Genomic DNA, 18,668 nt, shown 5'->3' on the forward strand with positions numbered 1-18,668 from the left:
ATTGTTTTGGTTATATATCGACAGTGTCGATAGATATATTGGGTAAATTAAGATATACAATTTATCAATTGGCTTGTAAATATTATGTATTTTATGCGTATTGCTTTCAAAATTATTTTAATTTATATTTTTTTTGAGGGTGACGGTGGAATTTCCTGTGATTTGTTGTACAAATTGTTCTCTTATGTAAACTTTTAATAAGGCAATAAATTAATAATCGACTCTCATAAAGCTAGTTTAAAAGCTATTTTACATACCATTTTATTTGTCCGACGTTACCACCATATTTTGCCATATTAGAGACCTAAAAAAATTTTTATATAAAAATCTTAAGACAAAAAATAAATTATTTTTTTACTCTATAGATTCTAACCAACCTTTAAATCTACCTATAATTTTCTATATCTATAATTTTCATTAGCTATGCCTCCCCGTACAGAGGAGGCCCCCACGCCGCCGCCACTGCTGACCAGCGCGTCGCTACAAGACATCATGGCGACCGCAGCATCGCACAGGCGGACTAAAGGTATTTTTTATCTTATTATACAATATTATCAAAACAGACAGACGTATGTATATTCACGCTATATCCCTCTTATAGCAGTGTAGATAGAGGGAACCTCGAGTGGGAACCCACAACCTTTCGCGTTTTCAGTAGTACGCTTGTGCCACTGCTGGCCTCAAAATATTTAATAAAACCTATAATTGATTGATTCCAGGTGTAAGCAGACAAGATTCTCGGCTGTCAGTCAAGTCGCTTATAGAAAGTATAGAAAACGCAGCAAAGGCGGCCAAGCAGTCTCCAGCTACTACGCCCGTTGCTGAGTGGCCACAGGTAGCGGAAATTTATTATTAAAAAGAAATAAGCATTTACACGTCTTTTGCCGTGTAGCGGGATAGGCAGAACGAACCTAATGTTTTTTTTATTACTTACTTATTGGCGTAACTCATAAAATGTTTTCCACATCCAAAGCAGGTCCAAACAACAGCGGGTGTAACGACAACAAATAACATAAAAAATGGCCTCCCTGAACCCTCACCACCCGCCACGAATGGCATGGCGTCCTCCACTTTTAACAAACCACCGGCCCCGAGAAATCGACCTTCTCCTATTAGTACAGGTATATATATAACATATTCTTTTAGCTTCACGCTTTATTCCACATGTAGCAGGGTCAGCAGAGAGCACTTGAGAACTTAGTGTTAAGACACTCCGTTCCCCACTTTCTGGAGGCATTGTTTGTTGAATTGTGGAATTCAACGCCGCGATTTGCCTAGTTGCCAGAGCAAGAAAATGAACATATTATTTAAAATTTAATTACGTCGAGTGGGAATCGAAAACACGACCTGTCTACATATCTATATGTTATATAGTACATATGTATATCTTTTTTGAAGTTATGGGTGACAGAGAGAATAGTGCTAAGTCAATTTAAATAATAATTTCTATTATGGTAATCCATTGCATGTGTTTTTTATATAATGATATAAAACAATGTAAATATATAAATATTCCATCGTGTGAATTAGAACCGTCATGCATGTATATTTTTTTCGCTGAATTCTGAATTGCAAAGAAATTTGAACCCACATTCTAGTCTAGTTTGTCAAATATGTTTCATGATTAGCGTTTTTTTTATTATATTAATATATTTTTATTTCACAAGTACAGTATACCAGTACTCCCTTACAAAATACGGATTAATTTTTTTTCGATACAACATGTACTGTATTCAGGATGTGAATAGTTAGTCAGTCAATATTTTCTTTTCATTTATTTTATTTCAAAATTATATATTAATGTAACAGAAATAAATGTTCTAATAATATGTATTATAAACTAATTTAAAGATTTTCCGTATTGACCGCATGTGTCCGCTTATTTCTATTGCAGCATGGCGGCATGAGAGAGGCGCATAGCTATCTATTATATTGCCTAACATTATTTATTTGTTTGTTTTTGTGTTCCTACATACCTTATAAAGTATATTTATTATATTATGATCCTTACTTATTGGACAGCTTATAAATAAATTATTTTTAAAACGTTTTTGTTTTTAAATTGTTGTATATTCTGGCTGTGGTTTTATTGTAATACTTTATTTACTAATTTACCCATTTTCTTGCCATAAGATTTAATTTTATTGTTGTTTAGAAAATTTTGCTTCTAACATATCAATTTTGCCTAAAAAAACTAAGTCATTGCTTTTTTCTTTTTAACTTTTTAAATATATGCTTTCTTAAGAATGAAAATAATTAAATCGTCTAATAATGTAGCATTTTTTAATTCATTAATTGGGAAGTTGGTGGTTTGTTCCTAATGAATCTTTTCATTGTGATTAGAGGCCATTTGACTTCCTTTCAACGTTTTGTGCCAGCAATACACAGAAACTGTTATAAATATATTTATAATTGCTTAAATAAAAACAATGTTAATTAATAAAAAAATAGATATCTCTTAAAAAAAGAGATTCTTGAAATACTGTAATTCTTGTAGAATATGGTGGTACAGAGACCGCAGGCTACATCCGAGGTTAGCTTAGTAATATATTAAATTACTCAAATTTTCATCATAAACATCACAAAAATGATTCCAATTCTCTCTTCACTCTCTCTCTCTGAAAGTAATAATATGATATCTTAAATATTATTTTATTAACGAACTGCAGTAAATGAAATGGCTGTGTTGAGTTCCACCAAACAACCCACATGTCTCCAGAATCCGGCGGAAAGTGGGGAACGTTAGTGTCTTAACATTAGATTGCCAAATTCTCTCTACCTACCCTGCTATGCGGGATACAGCGTGCAAACTAAAAAAAATACACTACATTACCAAAAATATATAAAAACAACTTATTTAAGCAATTATAATCTATTAAAACATATCTCCACTACAATAACACCAAAACTGGCACGAACCGTTAGTTAAAAGCTTGTTGTTGTCTAACGCGGGGGCAGAGACCAACGTGCCGGACGAGCAGCGCGCGCTCGCGTCGCTGCAGCAGAAGGCCATGGAGTCGTTTGTGAGGAGGAACAGCTATGGGGATATATGTGAGTTTCATTTATTTTTGGCAGCTTAATTTATTTCTACATATGTACTGTATGGTAAATTCTGTATATGTATTGGGTTTGTCTTATCTGTGCCCGAATAATAAAAATTGAAATTAACCATTGAGCGAGGATCGAATCGAATTAATTGATATCAATTATTATTATTATTTATATCTATATGTAAAATCTATTGCAAATACACCCAATCTTTAAGGACATTGTAGAAGTTTATAGTTGCTTCATAAACAAAATTTATTCTTTCAGGTGAAAGAAAAGACCCTCTAAATGCCCTGCAAGTCAAAAATGGCGGTTCCAAGAGAAACGCGCTGCTGAAGTGGTGCCAGCAGAAGACGCTCGGGTACAACAACATTGACATCACCAACTTTAGGTAAATATCTTTTATCTTAGTTTATTTTTGTATTTTTATTAAAGTTTGAAATAAACGTGCCAATAGCAATATAAATCTAAATACTATAATCTGGGATTACGGCTTCTGCTCGAGAAAGTAAATTTATGTGTTTTATTTATGAACTGATGGAAATAATACAAAGACTAAAATAAATGTTACGGGACCAAGATACAATAGTGAAAACCGCATTTAAATTGTTTCTGAGATTAGCACAAATTAGTATCGGTAATTTTGAGAATTATTGTACGACTATTTTTCAATTGGCCTAAATATTTTTTTGTAAATATTTGAATGCACAAGCATACCTTTACTCCTATGTTGTGTGTAGTTCGTCGTGGAACGACGGCATGGCGCTGTGTGCGTTGCTGCACTCTTACCTGAGCGAGACGCGCGTGCCGTACGCGTCGCTGGCGCCGCACGACAAGCGCACCAACTTCTCCGTCGCCTTCGCCGCCGCAGAGTCCGTCGGGATACCCACCACGCTCGTACGTATTACACATACACACACGCACACACAGGCACGCACACGCTCGCTTACGGATATTTACATCTTTCACACACAATCACACATGTTCATGTATGTATATGTGAGTGAAATTATTAAATGTACGTATGTACCTGCTATTCCAATCTTAATTATTATTACATCTTTCACAATTTGCGTTATTAAAAATAAAAAAAAAGAATAATTATTATAACCTTAATAATAATTAATAGTTATTACTTTATTAATTTAAAATTGCATTGTATCCACAGAACATTCAAGACATGATCCAACAGGAGCGTCCGGACTGGCAGCAGGTGATGGCATACGTCACCAGTATATACAAACATTTCGAAACTTAATTGCCGTATTACTATTGAATCAACCAACCAAGGTTCACCAAGGGAACCCAAAACACACATTAATTACATTGAGATATAAAAATGAGGGAAAGAAAACTAGATATATCTTCAAGAACTTTAACTTTGAAAGAGACAGATTGCTATTTTCTTGTTTTCTGATTCTTTTCGTTTCTTTCTCTTTCGTACATTATATTTTCTATTCTACGTACTATTTTTTTGTAGTAACAGAAAAGTTTCACTTTTAAAATCAGCTACGCCTTTAGTCAGCTTTGTTGTATAAAATATAAGTATTGAAAATCTAGAAATGTCGATCTTGAAAAGCCACAAAGGCAGTTATGTAGGTTGTATGTAACATTCCTGTAAGGATAGTTAAGGTTTTACCAATCGCAGTGCATTAAAAGTTAAGCGATGTTAACTATAGTTAAAAAAAGATGGTTAAACTTTTAAATTAACTAAGATTTAAACAATCTGGTAGATATTTCCTTACTTTTAAAAATTGCGATTGGTGTGTGTGTGATAGTTGAAATCGTGTCCGCCATTTTGTGTAACTGTATGCCTTTATTAAGACTAGGTTTTGCGTGAGGAATTGATATGATAGCCGTCTTTCCGTATAAAGACTGATTTATTAGATTAGTTGGTTAAGATCCTACCGTTGTGACCATGAAGATTTGAAAACTTTTAATAAATAAAGTAAAGAAAAATGGTTGCCTATCGCTGATTTGTGTATTACTAAAAATATTGGGCCTTTTATTATAATACATATTTGAAGCTTATATAGCTGAAATTTAATACTAGTAGGAACTATGTGTATATTATACAATTATACGAATTATATATTTTTAGAATTGTATGGAAAAAATGGTTTCAAAAGTTTCAAAACGAATTTTTCACTTAACTCTTACCATAGTATAAAAATTAATATGTACTAATAATTGTATTTAACTTGCATTTAGTATTGAAAAAAATATAAATATTATAAAATATTACTTATCAATTTATAATCAAAGTGTATATTCCATTTTAATGCCTTATAAAACTAACTGCTGTATGTTACTTACCTCAAAGCTAATACTTGCACCAATTAATTATATTAGCTAGAAAAAAAATAATCAACTAAAAAAGTTAATAAAAAATATTCAATGGAATTACTCAGGTAGAGTTTACATAAGCTTCCATTACTTTCAACGAAATTATGACAATTATACTTCATATATATTTTTCACTAGGTTTTTTTTTTAATATAAAAATATCGGATTTAACTAATAATATGATTAATTATTTTGTGGAATAATGACGGGTTGAAAATTAAAATATTTTTTTTTGAGGTCGTGGCGTGGAACACACGAAAGTTGTGGGGTCGATTTCCAATCAATTGATAGACAATTGGTAACAAGAGATAGCGCGGCGTTATGTTCTACCACTCAACTGATGTTTGGAAAATTGGAGTGGAGCGAAGTGTTTTAACACTAGGTTTCCTCTGCCTATCCTGCTATATGTGGGACACGCCGTGAAACTATAAAAAAGAGTGATTTTTTAAGATCTATTGTAATAAGGATCCGAGTGTGTAATTCCTTTAATGTGTATTATTTGTATTAAAAGTGTATCGTATTGTGTCTGAACACTAAAACTATGATTTCTAATTTAATGCGAATTTAAATTCCGTAAATAATATTAAGTTAAACTTTTAAGGAAGAAAATGTGATTAGTTTACGTTTTTTTTATCTGTTTGTGAGTAATTTTTTATCTGTGTCTTTTGTGTAAGAAGGTGTCAGTGTTGTGATATTGTAGTCTGAGATGAGAAAATGATTTGAAATATCGACTTACGAATATAATATTTTGTTGGAATTGTTTATGTTCAACACGTCTTGTCTTTGTTAGATCAAAGATGTTACGTAACATTTTATTATATATTTACATACGAATTATTTATGATTATTATTATTATTGTAGAAACTCCCAAATACGTAGCTTAAACTTTGACATTATACGTCCTTAAATTGTCGACATTAAACAGAGACGCAGCTATACGAGTGAAAGAGATAGACAACGTGACTTTATTATTATTTCCTTTCTTTCGTTCGTATAGTGTTGTCTCTTTCGCACGACTGAATTATAATAACATTTACCCTCATTTTGACATTTTTAGTTAAAATATTTACCAAATTTTGCAGCTTTTTGCTTATTTTTATTAACACTGTGTTACAATTGATGAATATTTTAGCTTTAAATGTCTTATAATGATATTACAATAATATAATTATTATAACAATCCTCGTTTCGCAATGTGACTGTTTGTTTGTTGAAGCTATATAGAATAATTATCTATTTTCATATATCTGTATTACTGTACATATAGCTAAAATAAAGTTCCTGGTTTATTTTAAAAGTGCTTTTATTTACATTTGAAACTTAGAAATATAACTAAAATATTATTATATACATTTATATACATAAAATTAATTTATTTTCACATTTTACCAATCGAGTTCGCCGGGAATGTATTTTTCTATTAGAGACTCGTAATATGGCCATAAAGCTTCAATGTCGGGGATCGCCGCGCTTTTTGTATACAAATCATATTGACTGGAAATTAAAAAAATATGTTAAACATTCAAAAAATAAATCAAAAACTTTTTTGCAAATGGCAAAGATAATTAAAAATAAGTGATACATAGGAAATGTTACTTACGAGTAATATATTCTTAACATAAAAAAATGTACTTAAAAAAAATAGTAATGACTTACTTGAATTTAAGTACTGCCTCCTTTATTTTATCATCTCTAGCGGTGCGGAATTGGCTGTAGTCGCCACCAGCGTGCCACGGGTAGAAGGAATGGTATCTAAATAAAAAAAAAGTTACTCTATGTTCGATAATCTGCCCCATCTAAATTTATTTCTTTTATATAATGTTTTTAGGTAAAGTAAAAAAAAAGCAAGTAGGAAGTAATATACCAATAAAATATTCAACAAAACAAGTTTCAAGTTGAGGTCGTCTGAAATATTGAATATTTTAATTTCCTTGCTTTGGTAATAGGGTAAAGCGCGGCGTTGACTTAAGGAATGGAAGAGTCTTAATAGGAACAGTAACTTAACACTAGTTTCCTCTGACTATGTTACTGCTTGATACAGAGAAAGTAAATTGCAAGTGTCTTGTCTATATTTAATTGATTTAATGTTAATATACCTGATCATCCATAGTCCTTCTTCTGGAAACTTAGCATTGTTATGTTTCAACACTCGGTACAAATACTCGTCGTGTCCCCAGGACATCATTAAATTCTCAATGCCACAATTGGGTTGATACATTCCGTATAATGTGCTGAAAATGAACACTAAAATTAATATTTGTATTGTTTTTAATTTAATTAACTTATCTACAAACAAAGAACTAACAAAATCAAAATGTAAAGTTGTTTTTTTTTTCAAAGTTGATTCTTTTAATATTTATTTTTCATTCATCCAAAATTTATTATCTGCTTACAAATGTCATACATTATAAGAAATAAATAGTGACTGGATCTATATTAAAGAATACTAACTTATATTTATTATTGTAAGTGTCGTCGTTGTTCTTAAAGCTGTCGTCACCATAAACTATACTCTTGCCCCACTTGCAGCCGACGGGGAAGGTGTCGCCCACCACGCACCATTGCGGCTCGCCGTAGAACGCCATTACCTACAATCGAATTAAAATCAGGTTAACCAAAGCTATAGGGAAAAAATATAACTTATAAAATATTACTGTTAATAATAAATTATAAAATTGATAATAAAAAAAGTTGCTGTTGAAAGCCAAGGAGAAACTAATGAAATATTATTGTATAATTTGACTAATAAACCAATGAAAATATATCATAATAACTAAGAATAATAAAGAAATGAATTGCCATTAAAAATTTTAAGCAAAAGACATATATTTATGGCTATATTTCTGTACCTTTCCAAGATCGTGTATCAATCCAATAAGATGGAACCAGTCATCATCAGGATGATCCTGCCGTATCCTCTCCGCCGTCTGGAAGGCGTGCACGATGTTGGGCAAGTCGGTGTCGGGGTCCGACTCGTCCACGAGCTCGTTCAGCTTGATCAGAGCCTCCTTCACTGTTGCCTTGAAATGGTTGAATTTTAACCATTTTTCCATTTTACCTATTACAAATATTATGTTGTCTGAATCTTTCTGTCTCAATTAAGGCAATTATAGGTTCAAGTTCCTAGGGGCGTGATATTATTCAATTCTCCCCTAATAGACTAATACGATGAAAGCCTTTACAGTTTTTATGGAAATTAATTGAATTACCTTTTAATTTTTATTATATCACAAATTAAGATAATAAAATAATGTTAGTAACTTAAAATCTTGCAATAATACGTTAAACAAAGACACAAACAAAGAACGAAACAAATGGTACGGTAGGGTTCGATCCCCACTCCAGGGAATTATTAATATTTCTCAGTATTTTCATTTCTTGGATCTGGTACCAAGACAAAAACCCAGAACGGAGTGTCTCGACACCAGGTTCCCTCTGCCTACTCTGCTGTATGCGGGAAACAGCGTAAAGCTGATTTTATGATTTTCTACACCTACCTTCAACAAACTCCACAGTCATGTTACTATGCATGTCGTAGTAAGTTCTTCTGACGCGTTCCTTGATGGGGTCCATGCTGTCGACGGAGTAGTCGCGGAACGCCTCCAAAGGCTTGCCATCGTAAACCTTCTCTGGCCGGAGCAGCAGAGAGGGGTCTAGCATAGAAATTGTGTTATCCTGAAAAATAAAGGTTATTAAATGAACGTCAAATTGAATATGAATATGATAAATTTACTAAATAAATTATGTATATAGCTTCAAATAGGTTAGGTATAGGCATGGGCAACTAGAGACATTTTCTGGCGGGGAAGGGGGCTGGGCGATCCCCCTACCTTATACTGCATAGGTTAAATTACTGTTCATTCGAACTTTAGTCATTATATGAGAAAATATTTTTCAAAATTCATTAACCTCCTTACCCCAAAAGAACTAGATCTTTTTTTAAAAGTAGATCTTGTTTTATATTTTTTTGCGAATAAAATTATAATTTCTGTAAGATTTACGTGAGTAAGGTATAAAGAAACAATGTGAGGCTTATTCTGATATTCTAGTTTCACGACTTAATATTCTAGTCAATCTAAAATGCCGGATCTCCATTTAATTGTTTGCTTATAAATTAAAAAAAATATTATTAAATACATTGTATAAGTATTCTGCAAAAACATACGATGGGGTCACATTAGTTCGATAAGAGTGTAAATACCTAATACTCATCAAGTCGTCACAGCTATCGTAATAAAAGTTACATCAGACGATAACATAAAACTTAGGTCAGTCGTAGCGCAGAGGCGCAAAGTGTGACTGTAAACGCGACTGGTAGTGGGTTCGATCCCCACTCGAGGAAATTGAACATTTAATAATTGCATTTTCTTCGCTCTGGTGTCGAGGTACAGTACGGCGTTGAGTTCTGCTTCTCAACACGTTGTCATCAGAATTCGAAGGAAAGTGGGTAGTGGAGTGTCTTAATATTAGGTTCCTTCTGCCTATCTGCTATATGGGAGATGCAGCGTGAAGCGTGAGGTCAAGTATCGAAAGCGAAAAATTGCAAATGTCTTTTATTGCTGTTTTGAACTAATAATAAGGGCAGTTTTCGATTAGGTACATATACGTTTAAAAAGACATTATTGATTTTTTTCTAAAAAAATCACATTTAATCTACCCTTCTCAGTAGTTTAAAAAAGCAATAAAACATTTGCCATTTTTCACATCTGATAGTCTTCCTAGGGATCATCGATTTGTAAGATTTATTATTATTTATTAGATAAATTTTGGTATGATTTTATTTTTCCCGACTGCTAAGGAAATAGAAGGTAAGTCTCGTGGGCCCTTCTTAGATTTTTTATTTTAAATACATTTTTTTTAATTAATGTTTTGAAAATTAGAAATATTTTTACATTATAACATATACAATAAGAATATTGTCGATAGATATTGCCAATGTTATTTGATATAAAAAATCTACTTTTATCATGACGTAACAAAAAAAATCTTTACATTTAAATCAAAATAACCATTTTATATGAAAAAACATTGAATCTATTATCAAATAAAATATTTGCCAAATTAATTAACAGACAAAATATAATATTATTCTAATAAAAAAGTAAACTTACAGGATTAAGGATTTTCATATTGGAGCTGTTTATTTGGAGATGTCACCACGAGGACTGCTCGTCACCACCAGCTTCAACATCTTAAATGGGAGTGACAAATTGATTTACAGCATAAGAGGCCGAGGCTCGACCTCTGAGGCTAAAATGTTATCAATTCTACGTAACTTATTTATTATGAAAATGGCAAATTTCAATGTCGTACTAGCGCTAATTGTTACAAATACTTAATCGTAATTAATGGTTAACTGGCATTAATTATGTTTACATTAATTAATATAGTAATTTATTAATACGTATATAGAAAGTGAAGCTTATCCAGGATTAGGTATTTGTTATATAATGACTGTATTTATATATTATATAGAAACGACAACAAGCTATGAAGATGACAATTACGTACATAGTAAAAGATTGTACGATAAAAGTAAACACCTATTAAAATATTCATCAAAAATGTTTTAAAAAATATACTTATTACATTTGTAAATTTTTCAATTTCATATACTGATTTTCAGTGTGTATAAATAAAACGATTCTCTTAAAATTAAAAATTAGCAGTATAAAAGGAAATGAACTAAAATAAATAAAAATATTTGCAAAAGGCATGAAGCACTTCCGAACAGCATTCCTCGGAGGGCATGTAGGAAGAGATTGATGAAATTGAACGAGGCGAAAGATGTATGTAGAGACCTTAGAGTTTGGCACTCCGTTCCCTCTGACTATTCCGCTAGGAATACAGCGTGAAGCTAAGTACCTAAGTCAATATATTAATTTTTTATTAAATACTAGCGGCCCGCCCGCGGCTTCGCCTGCGTAAACTACGTTATTGTTAATTTCTGTCTCCATGAGTACCTACGTCCTATAAGTGACGTCCATGCAAAATTCAACTCCTAGCATTTGTAGTAACGAAGTTTCATACAAGCTATCAACCCCAAATCAACCCCCTAGAAGTCGAATATTGCAAATTCCTATCTTAGCGAGCACCTACGTCCTATAAGTAACTCCTATGCAAAATTTGAGATTCCTAGTACATGTAGTTTCTGAGATTTCGTGATGAGTGACTTTCGATTTTATATATATAAGATATTGCGTTGTACATAATAAATAGATTATAATATACAGGGTGGAATTGTCAGCACCACTTTAAATGAAACTACAGTTTTAACTACTCTATAAAAGTCTAATATAATTCGGAAAAAAAAAAAATTCCCAAAAATGAAAAAGTTATTTTTTCAAACAAAATAAATAATAAAATTATCGTTTTAAAATAAAACGTCATTTGTAAAGTATAACATAGGCACGCACACACTTACCTGTCAAATCGGAAACGTCGCACACGTATGTGTGCGTCACACAAAATACAGGTATGGATAAAAATCGTGAAATGAAAAAAAAATCCTACGTCCAAGCTGTTGAGGTATCTTGATTAATTTCTTAGGTGTGGGTTTGAAATATATTACCCTATATGCAGTTTCAATAAAAGAAGCGCTGCCTCTTCCACCCTGTATATTGCTATATATTTTCTTACATAATATTTAGTTTATGAGGCCGTCATGGTGCAGTGGCACAAGCGTGTCACCGTAAACGCGACGGTTGTGGGTTCCATGTGGGGGAATGATTGATTATTAATATTTTCATTTCCATTAAGACACTTCGCTATATTTTGGCCGAATTTTGGATGCATTACGTGTTGAATGGCGGTACTCAACGTCGCGCTGTGACAACAATTGTGTAGACATGACAATTCTATTCAATGGTTCATACGTACTATGTAACGTGAAAGGAATATCACGTGATGGTAACAAATAAAACTCAATTGAGATCTGAATACAGGGGTATGCACAATGAGTAATTGCATAATAATAACAAGTCAAATAATTAAATAAAAAAATACTTCTTAGTTCTTAGATTTTTTTTACGTATGTTATAATTCAATACCTAGAAATAGCTATTATCACATTATTAAAATTATCCTTGTAGAGGCCGTCGTAGCGCAGAGACTCAAGCGTGTAGTTGTGGGTTCGATTCTCACTCGAGGAAAAGAAATATTTAATATTTTATTTCTTGGCGTCGAGATCCACCACTCAACCCGAAATGTTTCCAGACACTTCTACCTATACTGCTACATGCAAGATACCGCGTGAAATTGAAAAAAAATATAATTGCAAAAAAAAAACCAAATATCATTGTATTCGTACCTTTACTAAGAAACTCAAAGGCAATTTATCTTCATTTTCCACACAATGCACATCTATTTTTATTTTACAGACTAATTTAAAAGCCGAGGTCACCAATCAAAACGGGCAAACCCATGTGTTTAGCTAGTTAAGTGTCAGTTAGCGGTCACGGCCACGTACCATGTCGCGTGAAAATTAACAAATAAGATAAAAATATATGACGTCTAGTAGATAACTCGCCATTTTTCAGTTCGTTGTTTGTTAGCTTGTTAGCTGTAAAGGTTGCATATTCTTATAATAATAAGGATTTTTCTTATTACAATTTTCTTATAACAAATATCGATGGTCTCCAGGCAAATGCTTTAATCGCTTTCTTAAACTAGAAGAGTAGTTTTATTTTTATTTTATTTTTCTAAATTAAAAAAAAGAGTTATTTTTGCATTTTTAAATGTATATTTAATCGGAAATTATCCTTGCTAGTAGTTAAAAACAGCAATAATTAAAATATAATTTTCAACTTTCAATACTTTACATAGAGACCGTTGCTATTAGATATCATATTTGAATTTATAATAACAAGTTAAAAATATAATGTTTATTTTAAAAAATAATAAAATATGTTAGTAAAACTGTAGTGTGATTTTTGAAAGAAATTAATAAAATTAAGTATATAGGCATTATTAATGTTTTAACATGATTTTTTTATTGAGTTATCGATATATTTTGATGAGTTTAAACAACTTTGACCTAACTTAGATTAGATTAAAAATTTCATGTAGTTCAATTACTCCACTATTCGCACCTCGAAAGCTCACTTAAATACATTGGAAATAACGTTAAATAATGGTTTTCTAATAATATTTACCTTTTATAAAGAGGAACTGGTTAAGCCCAGCATGTCACTATAAACGCGACTGTGGGTTCGATTCTCACTCAAGGAAATGAAATATTTTCATTGAGTTGCGTTAAGTTCTCCTCACGCCTCCAGAAGTCGGCGGAAAGTGAGGAACGGAATGTTTTAACACTACGCTATTACCTATTTTACTACATGCGAGATACACCGTGAAGCTGAAAAAAAGAAATATAAACAAGAAATAAGAAGGGAATAACGAAAAAGCTATTTTTAAATAAAATCATTTATTTCTTTTATAGATCCGTAAGAAACGATAAATACCGAATTGATTAAATAATTAAGTACATCATTGATTAACATTAAATATTAAATTTAGTTTTATTAAATATATATTATTTTCAAAATAATATAAAAAATAATAATTAATTTACATATTTTGACCATTTTAAGTGAGTTACCACTCGCACACGCCGGGAATGTATTTCTCAATGAGTCCCTCGTAGTAGGGCCAGAGTGCTTCGATGTCGGGAACCTTCTCACTCTTTGTGTAGAGGTCGTATTTACTGTAAGAAAGAACAATGAAAGCAATGGCTTTACTTTAACTATATAAGCAAATAATAAAAGATACAGATTTTAATAGGAAAAGAAGTATATTGAAGTCTCTTTCAGCTTCATGCTGTGTCTCACACAGCAGCAGTACTGCATAAGGAGCCTAGTGTTAAGACACTCCGTTCCTCACTGTCCTCTGAATTTTGGAGGCAATGTGGTTTAAGTGGCGCTCCTCGACGCCGCGTTTTTGCCTCAACACCAGAGCAACGAAATGAAAATATTAAATACTAGCGGCCCGCTCGCAGTTACACCCGCGTGAACTATGTTATTATTAATTTCTGTCTCCATGACTACGTCCTAGTGACGTATATGCAAAATTTGAGACTCTTAGCATTCGTAGTAACGAAGTTTCGTACAAACTTTCGACCCCAAAAACAACCCCTTAGAAGTCGAATATTGCAAATTCCCATCTTAGCGAGCACCTACGTCCTGTAAGTAACTCCTATGCAAAATTTGAGATTTCCTATTCCTTGTAGTTTCTGAGATTTCGTGATGAGTGAGTGACCTTTCGATTTTATAGATATATAGATTTCATTTTCTCGAGTGGGAATCGAATCCACAACCTGTAGCATTAACAGTCGCACGCTCTACGACTGGTTGCGAACGAAGCTTTTATTTTAAATCATTATTATTAAATTACTTACTTGAATTCTAGTACCCATTGCAAGATTTGTTCGTCTTTCTCGTTGGTGAGGTGACGATAGTCACCGCCCGCATGCCACGGATAGAGGGAGTGGTACCTACGACCAACGCAGAAAATCATTGAAAATAAGAAAATCATATAAATAATACAAAATCTATTTATCGAAATCTATTCTCCACTTTTTTATCGTTTTTAGAGACTTTACTTCACAAAAACTTATCGTCGTATTTTGTGCAAATAAAAGAATATGTGATTTTATTCTTTTAAAAAAATATGTTAAAATTATTCCAAATGTGCAAAAATCATAATAGAATCGTAATATAATTTTGTGAAAAAAAAGTAATAATTTTTTTTTTCGAATGCATGTTTGAAGCTGACCTGATCATGTAAAGCCCCTTCTCAGGTATCTTGGATTTGTTGTGCAGCAGGAACTGGTAGAGGTATTCATCATGGCTCCACGACATCAGCACGTTGTCCAAACCACAGTGCGGCTTGTACATGCCGTACTTTGTGCTAACAGACATTTAAAATGAAGTATGTGATAATCGAGTTCAGCTTATTTGTAATTCTTTGTTTTCTTTATTCCTTCTTTGTTATTATTAGTTATTCTTTGTTTTCTTTTAATTAAAAAAGAAACTAACTTTAGTTTTTAGATATTTATTATACTTTTAGATAAATAAAATCAAAATTTTTTGTTCCTCAAATACGTCAACTCTATGCCGTTAAATGTAATAATAATCAGCTTAACGCTGTATCCCGCACACCCAGTGGGAACCCAGTGAAAAGACACTCCGTTCTCCACTTTCCGCTGAAATCTGGAATAACTAAACAACAAAAACTCAGCAATTTTTTTACGAAGCAAAGAATAAAAAAATAGGTTTTAATATTTCTTTTTTAAGGAAATCAAATCAAGAAGGTTTTAATGCTAAAGATAAAATTATTTTAGTCAATACTAACTTGTATTTAGGGTTGTATGTGTCAGGATTGTCCTTGAAGCTCTCAGGGCCGTATACGATAGAGTCTGCCCACTTGCAGCCGACGGGGAAGGTGTCGCCCACCACGCACCATTGCGGTTCACCGTAGAACGCCATTACCTAATTTTAAAAAGAATATATATTTTTATAATATATATTATTATTTCAATATATATTTTTTTCAGCCTCACGCTATCCTGCACTCACCAGGGTAGGCATAGGGAACCCAGTGTTAAGATACTCCATTCCCCACTTTCTGTCGAATTCTGGAGGCATTTCGTGTTGAGTGGCAGAACTTAACGCCGCACATTGCCTCGACACCAGAGCGAAGAAATGGAAATATAAACGTAAATAAATATTTTACTTCCTCAAGTGAGGATCGAACCCACAACCGTCGCGTTACAGTCACACCCTTGTGCCGCTGCGCCGTGACGGCCTAATCTATATATATAAAAGGACTTGTCCTCACTGACTGAGGTAAGACGCACGCACAGCCGTAACCGCTGTGCGTAGAAACGTGAAATTTGGACACATGTTTACTTTCGTAATCTGGACGTCCACTAAGAAGGGATTTTGAAAAATTTTAACCCCAAAGAGGTGAAATGGGGGTTGAAAGTTTGTATGGAAAAAAAATTAAATCGGCACCGATTTTTATAAAATTTGAAATTTAGATTTTTAAAAGTATTTTATTGAATACGTGTTTCGTGGTTTTCTAGAATTCTCCCCCTAAGGGTGCAAATAAGGGGTGGAAAATTTGTATGGAAAAATCTTTAAAACGCCACCGATGATTATAAAATTTTAAATGTAGACTCTTAAAAATATTTAATTGAACATGTGGTTCATGATTTTTTAGAATTCACCCCCTAAGGGTGCAAATAAGGGGTTGAAAGTTTGTATGGAAAAATCTTTAAATCGCCACCGATTTTTATAAAATTTGAAATTTAGACTCTTAAAAATATTTCATTGAACACATGTTTCGTGGTTTATTAGAATTCACCCCTAATTACGCAAGCGAAGCTGCGCGCGTCCGCTAGTTATTATATAAAATTTGATAAACTATGAGAACGATAGGAGAAAACCTATAACAAATATGATTAAAGGCCGTTTAAGGTTATATAGGATAAGATCAACACATTTTATCATTGCCCCATAGCTCAAGGTTATTTCAATGTTATAATATTTTCTTAGCTTCGCGCTGCATCCCTCATGGTAGACGGAGAATACCTAGGAACCTAGTGTTAACTTAGGGGCATTTCTTCCTTCTCCACTTTTCATATTTTTAAAAACTACTTTTACAAAACTATGTACTTTTTACCTTTCCCAAATCATGGATAAGACCTGTAAGATGGAACCAGTCATCATCAGGGTGATCTTCCCGTATCCGCTCCGCCGTCTGGAAGGCGTGCACGATGTTGGGCAAGTCGGTGTCGGGGTCCGACTCGTCCACGAGCTCGTTCAGCTTGATCAGAGCATCCTTTACAGTTGATTTGAAATGGTTGAATTTTAACCATTTCTCTCGTTTTTCTGTAGGTAAGATTATGTAAATTAAAAAAATTAATCAGAATTTATTTATCATGTAATATATTATAAAATATTGTAAAATACATTTTAATGCATTTTTTATAGGTGTATTTTTTATTTACAAGAAACGAAAGTGGCCAGTCTTGGATTTGGGGAACGGGATGGGCATTAGGTTCCCAGGTTCCAGGATACATGCAAAATGTATAAGGAAGCTTAAAATCAATAAAATTACATTTTTAAACGTAGACAATTTGTTTTTAGTGTTATAATAAAAAATCTTGTAACATCTTTGTAAATATTGTTTTTATTTGTATTCTAATGTTTTCGCTAGGCAAGCAAACAGAGGGAAGATACGATTATACAAATTAATCAGACTTGTGTCATTGATTTCCACATAGTGTCTTAATGGGAACATTAGACTCCTTCTGCCTATCCTGCTATATGCAAAGTACAGCATGAGCTAAAAATAAATAAATGATATAATTTATCTAATTATTAAACCCTATACTTACGTCTAACCAAATCTACGGTAACATTGGTGTGCATAGTGTAGTAGGTCCTGCGCACGCGCTCCTTTATAGGGTCGGTGTCGTCGACCGAGTAGTCGCGGAAGGCGTTCAGAGGCTTGTCGTTGAAGGACGGCTCCGGGCGGAGAAGTTGAGATGGATCGATCATGGAGATCGGATTTTTCTGGAATTTTCGCCAGATTTTAATATATGTTATTTAAGCTATAGTACTATAGATTAGATCGGTATTATTTTTTGTAGCTGCATGCTGTATCAGCATATAGCTGGGTAGATAGAGGGAACCTGGGCAGAAGAGTAAAGAAATAAATATATAAAATATTTTATTTCTTCGATTAAGAATTGAACCTTGTGCCCATCCGTAACGACTGGCCTCTATTTAGGATAATATTTAGTTAGAATAAAACTTATGATATTGCAGAAAGAAGAAGGATAAAAATGTTTTTTATATTTTTGGTTTCTAATAGAAATTGTTTAAATTACATAAAGACTAAATATCTCCTTTATATTTTAAAACATTGAGAACCAATTTCGCCAAGATTGTGTCGAATTTTGTTTTTTTTCCCTTTATTTTACCTTTCAATATCAAATAGAATTAACTAATATATAAATAAAAAATATATTTACCACTTCGGCAGCCATTTTCGCAACACGTATTATTATGAGATATTTATCAATGAATGAGAGATGCGATCTCACTTATATAGACATGTCACCAGGCCTCAAGTGTTTGTCGATGATAAATAGGATTTAATTTTGCCAATATATAATACCTACTGAAGGCATAGGCACACTGAGGGCTGCTTCTCCAGTATAAACAAATTCTTCTCCAGTAAATTCTCTAGTACAGACCCAAAATCA

General features: G+C 32.7%; 3 protein-coding genes across 15 annotated transcripts in view; 1 reads left to right on the top strand and 2 right to left on the bottom strand.

Annotated features, from left to right (window-relative positions):
* The window catches only part of LOC146540682 (cytospin-A-like), a 48,672-nt gene extending 41,980 nt beyond the window's left edge, over window positions 1–6,692 (top strand). For 9 of the 13 annotated variants that reach the window (XM_085198223.1, XM_085198214.1, XM_085198230.1 and 6 more), the window contains 7 exons: window positions 422–526; window positions 720–835; window positions 974–1,121; window positions 2,959–3,051; window positions 3,316–3,439; window positions 3,789–3,945; window positions 4,217–6,692. In XM_085198223.1, coding sequence (XP_085054349.1) covers window positions 422–526; window positions 720–835; window positions 974–1,121; window positions 2,959–3,051; window positions 3,316–3,439; window positions 3,789–3,945; window positions 4,217–4,306 — 833 coding nt within the window. In that variant the 3' untranslated portion in view covers window positions 4,307–6,692. Of the gene's footprint in view, window positions 1–421; window positions 527–719; window positions 836–973; window positions 1,122–1,894; window positions 3,056–3,315; window positions 3,440–3,788; window positions 3,946–4,216 lie in introns of those variants that run through there. The other 4 variants (XM_085198195.1, XM_085198268.1, XM_085198185.1 and 1 more) reach the window with 3 other exon arrangements.
* Window positions 5,641–10,653, bottom strand: LOC146540683 (inositol oxygenase-like). Its single transcript, XM_085198292.1, has 7 exons — window positions 10,507–10,653; window positions 8,893–9,070; window positions 8,245–8,453; window positions 7,847–7,983; window positions 7,492–7,626; window positions 7,052–7,147; window positions 5,641–6,889 (listed from the first exon to the last, which is right to left on the bottom strand). The coding sequence occupies exons 1-7, from the start codon at window positions 10,522–10,524 to the stop codon at window positions 6,781–6,783; spliced, it is 882 nt and encodes a 293-aa protein (XP_085054418.1). The 5' UTR covers window positions 10,525–10,653; the 3' UTR covers window positions 5,641–6,780.
* A 3,176-nt stretch (window positions 10,654–13,829) lies between these two features.
* Miox (Myo-inositol oxygenase) lies at window positions 13,830–18,584 on the bottom strand. Its single transcript, XM_085198303.1, has 7 exons — window positions 18,435–18,584; window positions 17,796–17,973; window positions 17,078–17,286; window positions 15,746–15,882; window positions 15,167–15,301; window positions 14,790–14,885; window positions 13,830–14,099 (listed from the first exon to the last, which is right to left on the bottom strand). Exons 1-7 carry the CDS (start codon window positions 18,447–18,449, stop codon window positions 13,991–13,993), a joined length of 879 nt encoding a protein of 292 aa, XP_085054429.1. The 5' UTR covers window positions 18,450–18,584; the 3' UTR covers window positions 13,830–13,990.
* Window positions 18,585–18,668: the final 84 nt, after the last annotated feature.

Source organism: Heliconius melpomene, chromosome 2 (genome assembly GCF_056956725.1).
Source record: "Heliconius melpomene rosina isolate 202511_hmr_F chromosome 2, ASM5695672v1, whole genome shotgun sequence".
NCBI lineage: Eukaryota > Metazoa > Arthropoda > Insecta > Lepidoptera > Nymphalidae > Heliconius > Heliconius melpomene.

Excerpts from the sequence above, each read along its gene's own strand:
- LOC146540683 (XM_085198292.1), bottom strand. Across the intron at positions 7,984-8,244 it reads TGATACACGATCTTGGAAAG|GTAATGGCGTTCTACGGCGA; the intron begins GTACAGAAATAT and ends ATTCGATTGTAG. Across the intron at positions 7,627-7,846 it reads ACTTACAATAATAAATATAA|CACATTATACGGAATGTATC; the intron begins GTTAGTATTCTT and ends GTTCATTTTCAG.
- Miox (XM_085198303.1), bottom strand. Across the intron at positions 17,287-17,795 it reads TACCGTAGATTTGGTTAGAC|AAAAACGAGAGAAATGGTTA; the intron begins GTAAGTATAGGG and ends TCTTACCTACAG. Across the intron at positions 14,100-14,789 it reads CAATGGGTACTAGAATTCAA|TAAATACGACCTCTACACAA; the intron begins GTAAGTAATTTA and ends TCTTTCTTACAG.